Here is a 17,319-nt window from a genome sequence, read left to right as displayed (position 1 = left end):
TCGATTACTAACGAATGTAACTGAAAATTTGACAGAAGAAGAAAGCAGATTTGAATTACCGGACTCAAGCATCATTATAGCAACACACATGGGCACATTAACATTATCTGACGGTGACTTTGGCATAACACTTAAAGACGTCAGAGTCATTAAAGAACTTCCGCACAACATCATTAGCGTATCTCAGATCTCTAAGCATACCGACTTCTACTGTCGATTCGATGACAAATATGCATATATCGGACAGAAGAATGGAAAAATAGAAATCATCGCTGGCATGCTTAATGCTGACAATGTATACATGGGCAAAATTGATCTAAAACCGACCGACAACTACACCGGTACCCAGTTGTTGAGTCAAGTTCAAACGATTCACAATATCGACCCACCACAATTCGATGTAAACAAACAATCATCATTTTGGAACTTTCACATTGGTTCTAACCACATGGCTCTAAAGAGCATGATGGCACTTTATCAAAATGGTAGGATAAAGGCAAAACCAACGAGGAACGATGTCGAACGAATTACAAATTGCCAGATATGTCTCAGCGTTAACACCATAGCAGCATCACACAATAATGATGGACCCACACCTATTCGCCGACTTGAACGATTACATCTTGACATGATGGGTCCGTTTCACTTTGGTGGAAAGAAACAATATATAACTTCGATCACAGATGGTTACTCGAAGTACCTTAGAACAATAGTGACAGACACTAAAGCTGTTACCACAAGGATATATACTGAATTACAATTGCTCAACAACAAATTTCCAGGGGAGAGAATCGGTCACCTTAGAACTGACAATGCCCCTGAATTTCCAAGTGCAAATATGCTATCTAAACTCGGTATAGAAAAAGATGTTACCCCGGCTTACCTACCAGCTATCAACGGCACGGCAGAAAGGCAGAACCGAACTATCATAAATCAGATTAAGAAATTAACATTACAATTTCCAGATATTGGCTCATCAATATTAGTTCTATTACCTCAAATGGTAAACTATATTACAGCCGTCTTGAATAACACCCCCAAAGTAGGATTAGAAGGTCAGTCACCACGGGAAGTATTTGAGCGAACTCAAAGACAATTTAATTATAAGCCTTTCGGTCAAGACGTACACGTGAAAGTAGAGAATGATTTGCAATTGGCAAGATACCGGATATCCCCACTGAAGGAATACCCTAGCACAGTTTACGGATCCTTCATCGGATATGGTACTGATCATAACACATATAAGATTCTCATACAATCACCGGACTATCACGAAGTAAACACTGCTAACGCACGATTCGTTAACGGTCATAGCTACCTTAAAACCTACATAAACGCATGTCTTTCGGAAAACCCACTTACCATACCCCAAACGGAAGAAATTCTAGACTCGACTGATCTCGACCATTTCCTAAACACTGGGACAAGTGATGTTGATCAAGACATTCCTGACATCTCTGATCCTCAATCCCAGATCGAATACTTGCAGTCCAAACATCCAGACATAGCAAAAGAGATTCAAAGTAAATTGACTGAATTACAGGGCACCGCAATTCAGCCAATCAGGGGAGCAGATGAAGCACTTACAGACACTGACCTGGAAAGCATGGACTACTGGGGAAATGACAGTGCAGACTATAATAGTGCAACGGAAAATATGGAAGAAGATAGTGACAACTATTCTGAGATAGACAAAAACATCAACAACGAGCAAGATTATAGTGGAACAAAGACCATTGAGGACACTGAGCTCCCACAATCATCAACATCGAAAGAACTGATTGCAGGGACCGAAGTCACTAACATAACTCAGGTGTCCCAATCTGTCAAAGAACACGCGGACACCACTACCGCCTCGGGCACAAGGGCAATCCATCCCCCTAATCCCGCGAAAGATACAAGTGAATTAGACAAGGACGCACATTTCCCTTCGCCTAACGATCACTTCAGAGACTTAAATAAGGACATGAATTCCCCTTACACTAAGCATACAGGTATTTCCAGTGTAGACAGTTCACCTACCGAACCTGACACCCACAAAGTCTTGGACAGAGAAAAAGGTACCTCTTCCAAGCACGTAGCACAAACTAGTACAACTGCTACGGACGTCCAACGATTGGACAGAGGCGATGAATATGTCGGGTACTCCACTGACCAACATACGCCGCAAGACTCATTGAGTGATAAGGAGCTCACCAATAAGCAAACGCACGACGATAGTGATGAGAATAGTGACACGTACGCCTCCACTAGTCCTGTGTCAGATAAAGACTTAGACGGGCTCAAGCATTCCCCTCGTACTAAGCATGTAGACAACCACAATAAAGAGACACCCTCTACAAGTTCTACAGACATAAACAAGCAAGCAGAAGAAAGCCAAGCCGAGAACGCGAATGCCTCCGCAGCTACTGTGTTGCCAGACCCATATGTTGCAGAGGAGATCCCCAACATCCCTGAGTCGAACAATGATCTCGTTAAACCCCAACATGTCGACAGGGGTGAGATCACAAACGACAGACGCGCGTATAACACCATACCTAATCGTGTTATATCAGCGAATTCCCCTACCAACAAAAATAAGCCTAACAAAAGGCGTAAAGTACACCCAGATTTTCTGAAATCTAAACGTGAAATTGAAGAGGAAGTAGAAGCGACTACTGAGGCGACCGGCGCCACTGAGGAGATAGATCCCCAGTATGTCATTCAATTAAAATCAGGCAGAATGTCAAGACCTCCGAAAAGATATTTAAACGCAATTATCAATAAAATTGATTACAAGAATTCAGACTGGATAAAATCAATGGACAACGAAATATCGAAGTTTGAGAAAAACAATGTCTACACTGTTGTCAAAATACCCAAAGGAAGAAAGCCTATTCCAACCAGATGGGTACACACCTTCAAGCAGAATGATTTGAAAAATGCGCAATACAAATCACGATGTGTAGCTCAAGGATATAGACAGAAGGACAGTATCGATTTCGATTGCACAAAGGTATCGTCTCCAGTTGTGGATCTAACAACCATCAGATTATTGGCAGCCATTGCGACAGAATTAAGTATGGAGATGCATCATCTTGACATTGAAGCTGCTTATTTAAACGCTACACTTGCCGAGAATATTTATGTGAAACCTCCCCCGGGATACGAAGCTAAAGATGGCCATTGCTGGAAGCTCAATAAAGCTTTATATGGTCTAAAGCAACTGGGGTTTCACTGGCACGAAACAATAAAACGAACACTAGAAAGTTTGTCATTCGCAGAATCGACTACAGAAAGTGTATTTTACAAACGGAATAAAGAAGGAATAATCATAATAGCATTATATGTTGACGATCTATTCATGGTCGCATCCAAGGAACTGATGTTGCAAGAATTTAAGCTAGAATTAAGACAGGAGTTCGACCTCAAATATTTTTGGGAAGTCACTGAGTTCTTGGGTATCGAATTTAAAAGAATTGAAGGAGGATACTCATTATATCAAACTAAGTTCTTAGAAGATCTTCTAAACAAATGCAATATCATGGACGACCAACCCAAGAGAACTCCTATGGTAAGGAAAAAATCGTACTTGGAGAATACTAAAATCGTCGACGGGATGCATGAGGAACCAGAGGCCGAATTACTTAATGAGAAAACAAAGAAACTCTATCAAAGTGCCGTTGGACAATTGTTGTGGGCTAGCAACAACACAAGGCCGGACATATCATACGCAGTGAGTGTCCTTGGTTCAAAATCCCATAACCCAGACGTGGATGATTACAACAATATGTACTATGTGTTAAGATACTTGAGAAGTAATACGCACATGCCTTTGGAATATAGAAAAGGCAGAATACCTGATGTGAATGATAAGTTCTCGATACGAACCTATTCGGATGCATCATTTGCTCCAGACAAGGATAGAAAACTGATAACTGGGATCGCATTGTACGTCAATGGAAATTTGGTAGACTGGTCTGCTAAGAAACAGAGTTTAATAACTGACAGTACAAGAGATTGTGAAACAGTTTCATTGCAAGCGGCTGCAAAGCTAACCGAGAAGATAACTACTCGGATAAAGAGTCTTACCTTTGATGTTGGAGAAGTTATGTTACTTCAAGATAATCAGGCCGTAATCGCAAACTGTTACAATGACTTATCTCATACCAAACGTCATCCTGACATCAAGATCAAATACATTCGAGACGGAATCCATCACAACAGATACCATGTCTATTACATTCAAACCAAAGAAAATGTTGCAGACATATTTACTAAAGCTCTCACTTTCCCCGATTTCGATCGACTACGGAAATATCTATTTAACATGCCTGATGCCGACATAGTGACACACGAAAACATGTACAATCGTGACTTGAGAACTACGAAGAGACAAGTCCAAATCAAAAGTATCCATAATAAAAAATTCCAGAAGAAAGCTCTAGAAGAGAACCTATCAGAGCTTTAGGGGAGTGTTGGAAATTCAATCTAAATGTCGTATAATGTCGCTGCGGTACGACATTGATCCTACATTATATTCCATCAACTTCAAGAATGTTTAACGAAGTTGAAGGCTTAGCCATATGATGTAACTGCGATGGTTGGTCCTACTTGGTATGGGTCTAGATGTACATTTCCCGACCAAGTTGATCCCATTTTGGGCAGTTGGAATCTCGTGAAAATTTTTCACATTCTCGCCTCGAGAATTTGTCTATATATTTAGCTAACAGAATTTCCTAAGGAACCTAGAAGCCTCCTAGGAAGTGAGTCAAATCTGAGCTTTCATAGCAAGCTGTTAATGCAAGGGATTTCAGTAGAAACAACTTCGACGTAGCCAGCTTAAATATTAAGCCTAAAAGACTTAAGGATTCAATATACAGTATCGAAATCCGAACAGATTTTGTACCCCTTCTGTGACAAAAGTACACAGATAAATCTTCACCATAGTCATAATTTGAGCTGTTACAAATTCTTCTTTGTTAATCCTAGACCCAATTACAAAGTCTACCGTACCAAATCTACATACTTAAGTCTTCAAATGATACATAAATTTCATACTGAACCCGCAAAGTGAATTCATTACAATCCCAAATTCCACTCGCACAGAAAAAAGAATAAATCAATTTGCAATCGTGAATTTTGTTATCTGATACTACAATCTTTTCACGCCGAAGTTTCTATACAAATTATGAAGAAGCGATGTTGGACGAAGAACTCATAGACGACAAGATGAGGCTAGCCATCTTGTACTTCAAAGCCGCGGACTTTGAACGAGCGCTCAATTTGTACAATGAATTGGTCGAGATGGTGGCTTCTATCCTGGCTGTAGAAGCGCAAAAAATCAGAAAACACGTCTACAACTTGGCAGAAAAGCCCATTGTGGGAGCATGTGTACATCCGAAGTTGGGACTGATTCTCGACCAACGAGCTGCCACTCACGAGAAGTTGGACCAGTTCTCTAAAGCACTAGAAGACTCTCGTAGAATAGTCAAATTAGAGCCGATTAGTTGTAAAGGATATCTCAGGGTTGGTAAATTGCTTCTCAAGTTGAAGCAGGACGTAGAAGCGTACAAAACCTACCAAAGAGGTGTATACATTATCGAAAAAGTTATAAAAGAGCATCTGGTTTCAGTACCAGAGAAGCTCTTCTCGCAATTGAAAACTCAATATAAGCTGTTGAACAAGACGCTCAAGACTAAAAGACAAAACAAATCTCAAGAACTGCAATATCTATCAAGAGAAGATTCGCATGAACTGGATAGTTCTCTAAGAATGAAGTTTTCTCAGGGAAGCAGCAATGCCAAGGGCATAACATTGTCTCAGGAAAGTGGTCAGGCACTGAGACTCTCTAGTATCAATGGCTTTACTACTGCATTGGAACATATGCTTCCTTTGAAAAGAACAGCTTCCACCTCTCAAATATCAGCCCCAACAACTAGTTCCAAGAGAGCCAAGCGTATGGGTTCAGTTTCAAAACCGATAGCAGACCCCTTCCAGCATCTCCCGCTAGAAATCATAGAGCTCATATTCCAAAACTTGGCCTTTAAACAACTCCTATCTTGTCATCTAGTCAACAAATTGTGGTACTATAATTTGACTAAGATTCCCAATTTGTATTGTACTCGTGTCAATTTAAAGTCGAACATCACACTTTCTGAATTCACCCATGGGATTCGATTGGTTAAAAGAGTAGCCCACAAGTCGTATTCACAACAAATCAAAGCCCTTAAAATGCGATCCGCAATCAATGCTTCACAATTGCAAAAAATCATAGAAATAATCATTAATGAACCAAACTTTTCCATACGATCGTTGGATATGTTTGACAAATATCTTAGTTTTCAGCTTCTATTGAATAAGCTCAGCAAGTTCAGTTGGAAATTGAACAACTTGTCCAATTTGGAGTACCTTCGCTTAGGAGTGAATTCAAGTCTTCGATATGAGAATATCATATTGGAATTATTCAAGAAGTTGAAGACTCTCTATATTGTAATCCTATACTCCGACATGAGTGGACCTAATAACCAAATTCTACCTACTACAGAAAAGTATTTCAATCGTTTGCACGAGAAATCAGTCAATAATTCAGATGATTACGAATCTATGCTGAATTTGACTCTTGTAAACCATCCGAAGTTACTACCAGGAGAAAGTCAAGTAGCTCCGAAGTTTGAAACTTACAATCCATACCCAATTTTCCTTGATAGAAGCTTTTCAAATTTGGTAGAATTGAGTTTGGTCTCTTTTGATTTCTTTAATAGGTTGCCTCTTTTGGGAGAATTTTTCTGTAAATGCAAACTGTTGACCAAATTGATGCTTGAAAACAATTTTAACTTTCGTATGCTTGATTTGTTTCAGATGCTCCAAAATTATAACCCAAGTTTCCGGTTGGAGAAATTACTATTCAGAGAGCCCAAAATCATTAGTACGACCACCATGAATGAATTCTCAACCGATGACTTACCTCAGTTGAACAGCTTGCAACTGTTGGATGTGTACGGCTCATCATTGACCACAAAGGGGTTGATGAAATTGCTTAGAATTTGCAACAAAGGAAATAAGGAACTTACCACTTTAGTAATGGGAAATTCCACATACTTGCATTTCAAGACCGATGCTTTTCAGACTAGCAATCGGAACCTATTTTCATTTGTACAAATGCTTCGAATTGCACCCAACTTAGAGAATCTATACCTCAACGAATTAGATATAGACAATCAAACTATGAAGCAGCTTAATAAGGATATAGAATCTATTGGTTATGTCAATTGCAAGCTTAAAGTGCTTGACTTGAGTTTCTGCAACAGAGTTGAGGGTATTGGACTAATTGATTTGTTCAAAGCGTTTCCTTCTAATATTAAACAGATTAACGAGAATAGTGGAAGTGCATTTCGGATCCGAGAATTAATCATAGACGGTATAGAGATCAACATAGCTACATTGCGTTTACTACAGAAGCACAATTTTGTCAGCACCATCAAAAATGATCCCAACAAGAAGAGATGGAGACAGTACGGGGTGAATACTTTGGTTCCAGTTTGATTGCAAAATCGATTGCAAAAACTATTTTGTGTGCACGCACCGAAAAAATGTTATGATTCTCACAAAAAAAAATATGTATACAAGAGATGAGATAACATTTCGATGATATATTTCAGTTGATTCCTGGATTCATTTTCTCTTGTTTATATAACTATTACACACCATGGTGGTGACTACTAGAAGCAGATCGGCCAAGGTTCCTACCAAGATAAAATTTCTGGAAGCCGACAACAGTTTAAATGAAGTTGAATACCACACAGCAGAGGAAAATGAAGAGGAAGAGGAAGAGTCCAGTTCAGAGGACTCTGACGATGATGCTCCAGAGGAAGAATCATTAAGTACAGCCAAGCAAGACATAATAAATAAGCAAAAGAAACAAAAGGAATTAGAGGCACAAAGAAGAAAAGAAGAAAGAGAAAGGCGGAGAGAATTAGACCTCAAAAACAAGGAACAGAAACTGAAGAAGAAAGAAAGAGAACAACCACAACAAGAAGAAAACGAATTGCCTGATTTCTTACCTGACGATTTGATAGAGGCAATCGAAAATGATGGCCTCTTAGCTGCCCATACCCAATCAAAGCATTTGAAGGTCCAGGACTTCGAAGAAATGGACCAAAAGTTATTGCGCCAGAAAATCAAGCAAGAGAAGTTGAGAGCAATCAAGTTGTCGAAAAAGTTGTCTGTTAATAAGGGACCTGTTCAAGTCAAGGTACAGAGTTTTAACAGCAACAAGAAATTAGTTCCAAAGTCTGAATCTAGGATCGTCAAGTCCAAGGACAAGTGGTTGAAGAGAAAGTCTCTCAACAGAAAGTAAGAGCAGCGCACTTATTTTACATACATAGAATAGGATTATTCCTAATGCATTTCCGAAATCATAGGCAGCAGATGTAGACACTTATAGCATTGTAGAATTGTGGTAAATCGTTGTTAGTACAGACGACGACTTGAAAAAAAATTCTATTCTCTAAGTGCTTATTCATCTGTACTTCGACAATGTAGCAATAGTATACTCTATAGTTGCAATTGGTCACTTAGAAGTACTGTAAAAGCTATTGCAACTGAAATGAGTTGAAACTCATGAATTGCACCAAATACCCAGTTCGTAAAAGGTGACTTTCTCAATAAGAACTAGCGCAGTACACTTTACTTCCGATGTAGGTGTTTGAAAAGGATATATTTTCGCAGCCAATTATTTACCAGAACTAAACATGAACAAAATATCTTTCTTTTAGAGTCTGGATTTTTTAAGTTTGTATCAGAGTAGAATGAATTCACGGTGTTTTATTACGCTCTCCAGGCTCAGCTAGCCTAGAACCAAATTAACTAAATGTGAGGCAACTTGAAATAAATGTTACAACTTCTTCTAAATTAACCAGTTCTAGAACTTTGTTCTATACATTAACATTACTCTATATATTACACGGTGAACATATTCGAATGACTAGCTGTCCCAATATGCAATTACTCGATACTCTATACGTCGTCTAGTGGAAGTGAGTATGAGTATGAGTATGTGTTCTAGAAGACACAATCGGGAATAAGTCGTCTGTTATTCCAAGTCTCTCAAGCGAACTTTGGGACAATATGGACACATCATGTGGTTACATCTGTGACAGGTGAATCTGGTGGGGATGTTGAGAATGATCTCGCAACCTCGCACACTTCTCTGGTTGTAGTTGTCGTGGTCGTTTTCTGTTGGATGGAGATGCAGAGGATCTCGAGAGCCGGGTATCGTAGTTTGTGATTGTTCATATTTGTCTTCTAGCAAGTCTCCCAAACTCTTTGATCTGGTAAGAGTCAATGGCGCATTCTCATTATCCATGTGTCTTTGTGAAAGGGAAGGACTGTAGAAATCGTAGTTGCAAGTTTTGGGAGAAGAAGACTCGGTCACACTGCTGCCACTTAAATTCGATTCCGAGCGACTCGGTTCCAAGGAGTTGCTGTGACCCATCTGGCCGTAGTATCTGAAATCCTGAACATTAAGGGTTGGTGAGTTGAGAAATGGAGATTCAACAGAGCTGTTCGTTGATATACCAGATGGAGTATCGATATTGATATTAATGTTGCTATGATATTGATTTTCATTACCAATAAGATCTTGTTCTATAGGATTGTGGCTCTCATTGCTGGTCTCTTTACTCTTTTCTTCGTTGTGATTATAATGTATTGATCCGTAGCTTTGGCCACAAGAACAGCAGTACCACTGACATATCTTATTGTCATCTGCAGAAGAAGCACACAAGGGCCGGTGAACGCTGGAAGGTACAGTGATGGTGGTGGTGTGAATCTGCGAGATCTGGTAGTTGGAGTATTCGAAATGTCTGCTCATTGCCATGATCATAGAACTGAACCAGGACCGATGAGGTGGTGGAGTTTATAATATAGGAAACACTAACAGAAAATTGTGGATGGTGATATATGGCAATACGGAATTGGGTATGCCTATTATAGAAGCTCAGTCTATGTCTTTCGACTTCTCGGAGAGCTTAGGAGGTAAGTAACTGGTCTATCCTTATCAGTTGCCACTGCTAGTCTCCGGGTCCAAAACTGGCATCGTGTGGTTGAACGATGAAAAACCAGGATTATTTCATCTATATAGCCCAACCCCAGAGTTAGTAAATGACGATCAATTTACCTGCAAGAGAAGACGTAATTTTAGACAATATTTTCTGACACTGCCAGTATCTTGCAACTAGCTGAATCTAGATCGGCCCATATATTGTTAGAAGTTCAACTATGGCCAGGAAGGCATCCATTCCTGGTAAAATTATGGAACCCTGAACAAATCTAGAACCCACTAAGAGGGGTGCGGGGCCACCCATCTCATGCGCATTGGCTGGTCGGGAAACCAGGATGATTGTATTTTTTTGGAAGTTTCGTAATTACCACTTATTTAGGGACTTCGGAATTGGTGACTACCTTGGGCGACAGGGTTGTGAATGATATGTGCAATTACTTTGCTGCTGTGGTTCAAACCTTTCATAATTTCGCTAATCGGGATATGGCTTGCCTAGATTGAAATGCATCCATTTAGAGCAGGTGTGCTCTAGACAATATTTTTTGGAACTTCGAGGTCCAGATCCCCGTTGAACCAAGTTTCCTCAATTTAGATCGTGTACATCATGCACCTGTGTTACCGGGAGTAGGCTGAAAATTGGAATACTCCTTCTTATAATTTTACTTGTAGGTGCCTTAACCCGTTAGTTCCACAACCTTAATCATTTTTAGCTGATTGCTGCTCAGACTTAGAATGTTGTCATCTAGCCTCCGGACCGCAACTGTGATGTTTAGGCGCACGGAATACACTTCCAGATACGGTCCGTTCATTCGCTTTTGGCATCCGTACTTTGTTCTGAAGAACTTCTTCAATTAATGCTATAATTACCAATTTTGCTCTCAGCTGAACTGTAACAACCACCACACTGTTCTAGTCTCTCAAACACATATTCTGAATAGGAATTTTCCAGCTAAGCCCCTTAGTTTGCTCTTTCTGTGTAAACTAAGCTTCGTAATTGTTCTCTTCGCTTAGAGCATTTCTTCAACGAAAGTCGATTCTTATTTCACTTCAGTAGTACATTCCAAACGAGGAGAATACTGGGGCACTGTATAGTGTAGCTTTTGGTCCCAATACATCGCTGCTGGATTCTAGGCGTCACTGGACAAGAGCTCGACTCTTAAAAATTTTGTCCTGGTAGTGGAGCTTGGTGTCCTAGGCATATAATTATCAATTATCAGCCAGGTTACGAGCTCTTTCATCTTCTAAATTGTTACTATAACTAAATTTGTAAGACAACAGAGATCAATTGACCGGTTTGGAATCCCGTGAATATCAGTTCCCGGATGAAAAATGTTCATTTATACTTGGCAGAATTTGAATTCTGAACAGGAGTCTTAGGCTCAGTGTCACATCTCTATCTGGAGTTGATAATCAGTTCATATTAGCATAATATGGGACCATTCTTAATTCTTCTTCTTTAAATTGCCATTCGTTATTACTACATCCATTCCAGTTGAAATCATTCTTTTTCATTCTGTCTCATTCTTCCTCGGTCCATTCTGTTCTGGCCCCTGTTTCGTACTCTTACATATTTCTGGTACATTCTATTTTGCTCGTATTCATTAATTAGTGAAGAATTATTTAGTTTCTTTCTTGTGTCATACTCTATCTCTATTTTTCGTATTCTTGGGTATCTAGTTTTTCTCCCGTCTTGACTTCGACCACCTTGTCAAAGTATTTCCAACTGATGTAGCCATTTTCATCTCCCTCACTCAAAATGACATCGTTCAAACTCTTGTAGAACTTGATACCGGCTTCCATGCATTTGGCTACGTCTATGTAGATTAACACATTGGCATTGTAGCGTATTCCTGATTTCACAGAGTACGCTTTAGATGTCATATGGATGTGATTTCTGCGGAGTCGGTTAAGACCTCCACTGGAATATATCAAACCTAGTTTATTTCGGTAGGTTCCATGATATACTTCTGAGGGTATGGTTTCTAAAGTTAGCAACTCGAGGTTATCACTTCCTACGCTCTTGATGGAATGGCCCTGGTTGGCACAGATGGCATTGTCCTTAATGGTGTATCTCTGTTTGTTGTCGTTCTGCACGACTCTTTCTAAGTCTGCTATTGAAGTTCTGAACGTTTTCAATCTCTGGTGCTTGAGAAGATCTTCTATCTGAACATAACCATCTTCATCTATAGCGAGTTTCTCTTTGACAGCGGCGTGTCTCAAGAGATACGACATCGCCTTGGATATCTGAATGTCTCTTTTATTTCTTTCTGGTTCGTTCATTGTCTTGTGGCTAAGAAAAGACCATTTGGTGATGATTTCTCAGTCCATTTTTTCACTCTTATTTATGAAATTGACGATCCTTAAGCTATGAGTCACTACTTCTACAAACTCTGTTGCTATTGAAAATGTAGAATATAAACATACAGTACACAACCCATTTTATCTGAATTCCGTTTATTCTATATACATTATATGCTTCTTTGTACAATTCGTTAAATATCTTGAATCTTCGAAGACAAGACAAGATGCTAAGTCTTCTTCTCCTTCTGTTCCATTTTCTCTTCTTATTTACTTAGTTATCACTACACTTCTTGACCTTAGCACCAGCCAAAGATCCCAAGTTGGCCTTATTGCCCTGTCTGATAGTTTCGTTGTCTCCCAACTCTGTCTTTTCATGGAAGTTCAAAAAGTACTTTCCATCTTCTTGCTTCTCACCCTGGACAATATTCTGAACCAAGAACTTACTGACTTCGTTGAGTTTGGAGATGGCTTCGGATATTTCGGCTTCATCCTTCAACTCTCTGTTTTTGGTGAAGCCATCTTTAATCTGAAGTCTGGCGGAGCTCAAGACTGGCACATCTTGTCTAAAGGCTATTCTGGTCGCTCTCAAGGCATTTCTATAGGCAGATTTGGCAGCTGAAACGTTGGAAATCGACATCGTAGTTGTGTGACTGTCAGATCTACTTGCTATACAAAGTTTGGGATGTAATACAAAAACCTTTCCTCGAAATGTCCCAAATCTGGATTCTCGAAGCACATTTTCAATTTTTTTCTGACACTCTCAAATCCCCAAAACAGCGAGTGCTGCACGGGACTCAATAATTATTACTGTAGGCATATTCTACATTTTGCAGCCGTTTTTTTACTATTGTACATGTGGTATTTCTCTATATGATCTTCATTATGCTACTTACAACAAAAGTCTGTCCACTGTGTAGTTAGGGTACTTCTTCGAAATCTCGATGCTGGGGTCATCCAAGCGTTTGTTCTTAGCACCATTCTTTACTGAGATAATAGATTCCAATTGCGAGTGCTGTTGAACGTTGTTCGAAACGATATCATCAGTCACAGACTTGCCTGTGGGTTTGGACTTCTTCTTGGACTTCTTCTTCGACGCTGGCTCGTTGAACAACAACACTTGGTTGGTCAAGGTCAAGTTGTAGCTATTCTCCATCAAGGCATGTACTTTGGTTTCTATCAACTCGTTCAACTTCTCGATAGTATCCAACAGCCAGTTGAACAATCCCCCAGCGTCGATGGTAATCTCAATGAGATTCCAGCTTTTGTGGTTATTTTTGACTTGCAACAATCTGTTCAAGAGGTCGTTCAAGTTTACGCTTGATTCTTCGTTCTGTAACAACTTCTTGAACTCCTTATTGATATCCACAGTTGCAAAAACTCCAATCAAACGGTTGATCAAGTCCAGGAAAATTACTTCATCATTGTGAGAACTGAATAGTTGCAAGAGAAGCTCATGTATAGTCAAGTTTGGACATGTGATGATAGCTTGTCTTAACAAAGTAACCTGTTCTGAACGACTGAATAACTTCAACAAGCCACGAGTGTACTCTACAGGGAAAATAGGGTTCGTTAGCAAGTAGATCAAGGTGTGCTCAGGGATGAATTCCGGATCGGCAAATTCAACCACCTTGGAAGTGTTGATCTTGAAAATTAACAGCAACACCTTGGTGACAAAGTTTACATCGACAGCGCGATCACTTTCTACTTCGAATTCTTTGAATTTGTATACCTTTTCTGAGGTCTTCTTCTTGCTCTTCAACGACTTTTTGATAACATCCCAATCCTCGTTCTTTAAGTATGGAATTAGTATTCTTTCCCACTTGTTGAAATCTCTGGTTCTCTTTGCCTCTTGTAAATGGTGGAAAACTTCACCTAATTCCTGAGACAACAGTTCTGATTCAGTTTCGAAATCCTGTTTGGCCAAGTCTACCAAGCCTTTAAAGAAGTCTTCATTGGAATTCTTGTCAATGCTCTTTCCGAGACACTCACTCAAAATGTTCAAACCAACATCGATGTTGATTACATTCAAGTAGACATTGTTGTCTTTATTTTTCAAGTACAAATACACAGCCAATGATTTGGTATCTCTACCTGATCCCTTGACTTTTACAACTTGGTTAATCAATACTTTGTCTGGATTGGCTACCGATGAGGAAGAAGAACGGGATTCAAAGGTGTCCAAAAGACAAGAGAATTTGAAATTTATCAAGTGGATCTTGTTGGCAACAGAAAGCAAGACTCTGTCGATGCTAGGGGAGAAGAAAGATACTTCTTCTGCTTGGAAAGTGTCGGGGAACAAGGCTCTCACAGATATGGTTCTTTGTGAGTTAAAAGTTGGGATGGTGTATGAAGTAATTTCCTTAGCAGCTGGATTCAAGTGGTACAAGAATCCGGCTGCATATGCAATCTTGGAGGAGGCTGGGTCAGCAACTTCTATCTTTGCCGAGTTCACTTCGAAAAAGCTGGAACTTGCGATGTTGAGAGCGACAAGTTTGAAATGCAAATGGGTTTTGTCGTGGAAAGCCAACACTACAAAATTCTTACGGTCTGTAATGGAGAGATCGTCTATGAATTGACTGTGGAGAAGCTTTGGGGCATTCTTGGATTTTTTGGTAATTGGCTCCACTACCGTAGATACCAAACTGTTGGCTTCTGTTTTGAACATGTCTATACTTCCGCTTTCGTAGACAGCTACAATCAACGCGCCATCATTGAAAATCTTGACATCTTTGAGTCTTTCTTCGAGCTTTAATTCCATGGTTTCTGTGGTGGAATCTTCAGCGCTTCCTGTCAAGGATCTGTTGAGCAAAAGAAGCTTGTGCTTTCTTCTTTCTGTGACACCAACAATGTAAAGCTTGTTGTTTTCTTTCTCGCATACTGCCATACAATCGACAATAGTAACCGGACTTAATGCATATGACCATATCAATTTAGGTGTGGGTCTGATGATGTAGGAAGAAATGATGGACTTGGAAATGCCTACGTCTATTGAATCTGGCTCTGCAGACGAGATTGCAGGAATAACCACCTTCTCGTGGAGCTTCAAGTCCGACGTTCTTGGTAGAGTCGACAACGGATAGTTGTAGCTCAAGCTGGGCACAACTACACTCATTTTGAAGACTGGGGCGCTGCTGTGGTAGAATTTTGCAATTAAAGAAGTACTCAATTGTATCTGAAAAATTTATTGATGCCATCGCTGCTGAGTGTGTTGTACTGCATATAAATATGCATAGTGTTTTGATTATGTAAGAAATAGACATATTGAATGTATAACAGGTAGAAGTATTAAAATGGCTTAGTGAAAGCATGTTATGAATTAGAGGTAAATGCTATTCGAGATATGAGTGTATGCTAAGTTTTCTTGTTGATTGGCATTCAACCTTAGTTTTCAAGCTGAGGAATTAATATTTATTTTAATATTCACTGAGATTTTTCACGATTTCCATAGTTTACTAGCAAATCAATGTCCATCAGTCCTGCCGTCTAACACAACATCTTTCTAAACTAACTGTGGCAATTTGTATTAAGCCGACACTATGAAAGCATTGTTTGTAAGCCATTTCATTCTTGATACGTTGGTCCAATTCTTCTGGTTATACTTACATTTTCGACTTGACATTAGCTAGTAATGTTGCAAGTCTCAATACAATCATCTGACGCTTCTTTCTCAAACCCAACCATCAGCAATTTATGCCTTGCATTTGTCAGCAATAAATGTTCATATGATTCACCAAACATTCCATGAATTTCTTGTACGTTGGATTCAACTGTCAATAGCTTCTCGTTCTCTGAATTTAACCGTTGAAGTTAGGTCTCCCCAGTGGAATATACATATCTAGTAGAGTTTATGCATGGTCTGTAACAAGTCATCCTTGCAGCTCATAAATTTGTCTATATTGGTAAAGGTTAAAAAAGGGCACCAATCTGTAATCACTTCTTCTAATGTTCAATGATTGCACGTGACTGGCTGCAAAAAGATATGTTGAAGTAATTGAGTGACACACATTCAACTATTGTTTACCATAATACTACATCCATGAACGTGTGATGAAAGAACTTGTGCCTTCCATAATTATTCTTGCTTTAATTTGATGAATTTATTAAGTAACACTATTACCATGAAAAGTGTGAATTCAACTAATTTTGTCATTACTTCTCAAATTTCTCTACTTTTCAGACAAATTTTGGAAATTTTTGAGAACGCCATATACGAAGAGGGAGACAGAGAAAAATTTAACGAAACAATTACTACCACACATTATTGTTTATGAGGACGTCGGCTTCAACTTCTGGAGAGCCAAAATACAAGTATTTATTGGGCTTCTACTTCATATGGTAATACTCCATACGGTAATCCACTAACGTGCAACAAAATTGTGTCCATGCACATTTATGCGCTGCTATATGTTGCTTGCGGTAGAAGCCGAACAGCAGCAACAGCCAATACAAGCAAAACAAGCATCTACACTTCGCGGCCAACGTAGCGGAGTATATGTGACCCAGAATGTAGAAGTCGGATATCATGTCCTTCAACCTTCCCATGCTACATGCAAATCACTTTCGGCACAGCTGTTGAAAAATATATTTGACAAGGATTTTCAAGAGCATATTGCTATGTGCGAGATCCATTTGGAAGGGTGCAGTGGACGTATCTAAAAATTTACAATTGGTGCAAAATTACACTTGAAACCGAATTGATTAACCAACAACCCTAATATACTCCTCCTTTTTAGAAGTGGTAATCAAAGCGGTCGCACTATTAAATTATATAACTGAATTTTGTATCCCAATAATTGCATTTAAGCATCCCTAGTTGAAAACTCCATCTATTTCCTGCTACATGTCATCATTTGTATCCAGTTTCTAGTATGAAGATTTCTTTCTATTTAACTTTTATTACACTTGTTTTTGTAGCCCGTTGTGCTTATTAGCTCAAATCATGTGAATGTTGAACACAAGGTTTTACGGTCTGTGTG

The 17,319-nt window shown here is 39.3% G+C and overlaps 6 protein-coding genes across 6 annotated transcripts; 2 read left to right on the top strand and 4 right to left on the bottom strand. All coding sequences in view use genetic code 12, as the record gives it.

Annotated features, from left to right (window-relative positions):
• Window positions 1-5,181: 5,181 nt before the first annotated feature.
• PICST_42423 (predicted protein) lies at window positions 5,182-7,524 on the top strand (the record flags this gene model as incomplete). The annotated part of the gene is made up of 2 exons (XM_001382847.1): window positions 5,182-5,759; window positions 5,922-7,524. The coding sequence occupies 2 exons, from the start codon at window positions 5,182-5,184 to the stop codon at window positions 7,522-7,524; spliced, it is 2,181 nt and encodes a 726-aa protein (XP_001382884.2).
• A 163-nt stretch (window positions 7,525-7,687) lies between these two features.
• Window positions 7,688-8,338, top strand: PICST_29588 (predicted protein; the record flags this gene model as incomplete). The annotated part of the gene is made up of 1 exon (XM_001382846.1): window positions 7,688-8,338. The coding sequence occupies one exon, from the start codon at window positions 7,688-7,690 to the stop codon at window positions 8,336-8,338; it is 651 nt and encodes a 216-aa protein (XP_001382883.2).
• A 735-nt stretch (window positions 8,339-9,073) lies between these two features.
• On the bottom strand, window positions 9,074-9,859 carry PICST_29587 (predicted protein; the record flags this gene model as incomplete). Its single annotated transcript, XM_001382324.1, has 1 exon — window positions 9,074-9,859. The coding sequence occupies one exon, from the start codon at window positions 9,857-9,859 to the stop codon at window positions 9,074-9,076; it is 786 nt and encodes a 261-aa protein (XP_001382361.2).
• Window positions 9,860-11,692: 1,833 nt separating this feature from the next.
• Window positions 11,693-12,322, bottom strand: PICST_56016 (predicted protein; the record flags this gene model as incomplete). The annotated part of the gene is made up of 1 exon (XM_001382323.1): window positions 11,693-12,322. The coding sequence occupies one exon, from the start codon at window positions 12,320-12,322 to the stop codon at window positions 11,693-11,695; it is 630 nt and encodes a 209-aa protein (XP_001382360.1).
• Window positions 12,323-12,483: 161 nt separating this feature from the next.
• PICST_76234 (predicted protein) lies at window positions 12,484-13,002 on the bottom strand. The gene has a single exon (XM_001382322.1). It carries the CDS (start codon window positions 12,978-12,980, stop codon window positions 12,615-12,617), a length of 366 nt encoding a protein of 121 aa, XP_001382359.1. The 5' UTR covers window positions 12,981-13,002; the 3' UTR covers window positions 12,484-12,614.
• Window positions 13,003-13,189: 187 nt separating this feature from the next.
• PICST_82388 (predicted protein) lies at window positions 13,190-15,460 on the bottom strand. The gene is made up of 2 exons (XM_001382321.1): window positions 14,507-15,460; window positions 13,190-14,485 (listed from the first exon to the last, which is right to left on the bottom strand). Exons 1-2 carry the CDS (start codon window positions 15,453-15,455, stop codon window positions 13,233-13,235), a joined length of 2,202 nt encoding a protein of 733 aa, XP_001382358.2. The 5' UTR covers window positions 15,456-15,460; the 3' UTR covers window positions 13,190-13,232.
• Between the last annotated feature and the right edge of the window lie 1,859 nt (window positions 15,461-17,319).

Source organism: Scheffersomyces stipitis, chromosome 2 (genome assembly GCF_000209165.1).
Source record: "Scheffersomyces stipitis CBS 6054 chromosome 2, complete sequence".
NCBI lineage: Eukaryota > Fungi > Ascomycota > Pichiomycetes > Serinales > Debaryomycetaceae > Scheffersomyces > Scheffersomyces stipitis.
The sequence above is the reverse complement of the archived record's forward strand: the minus strand, read 5'-3'. Positions and strand labels throughout refer to the sequence as shown.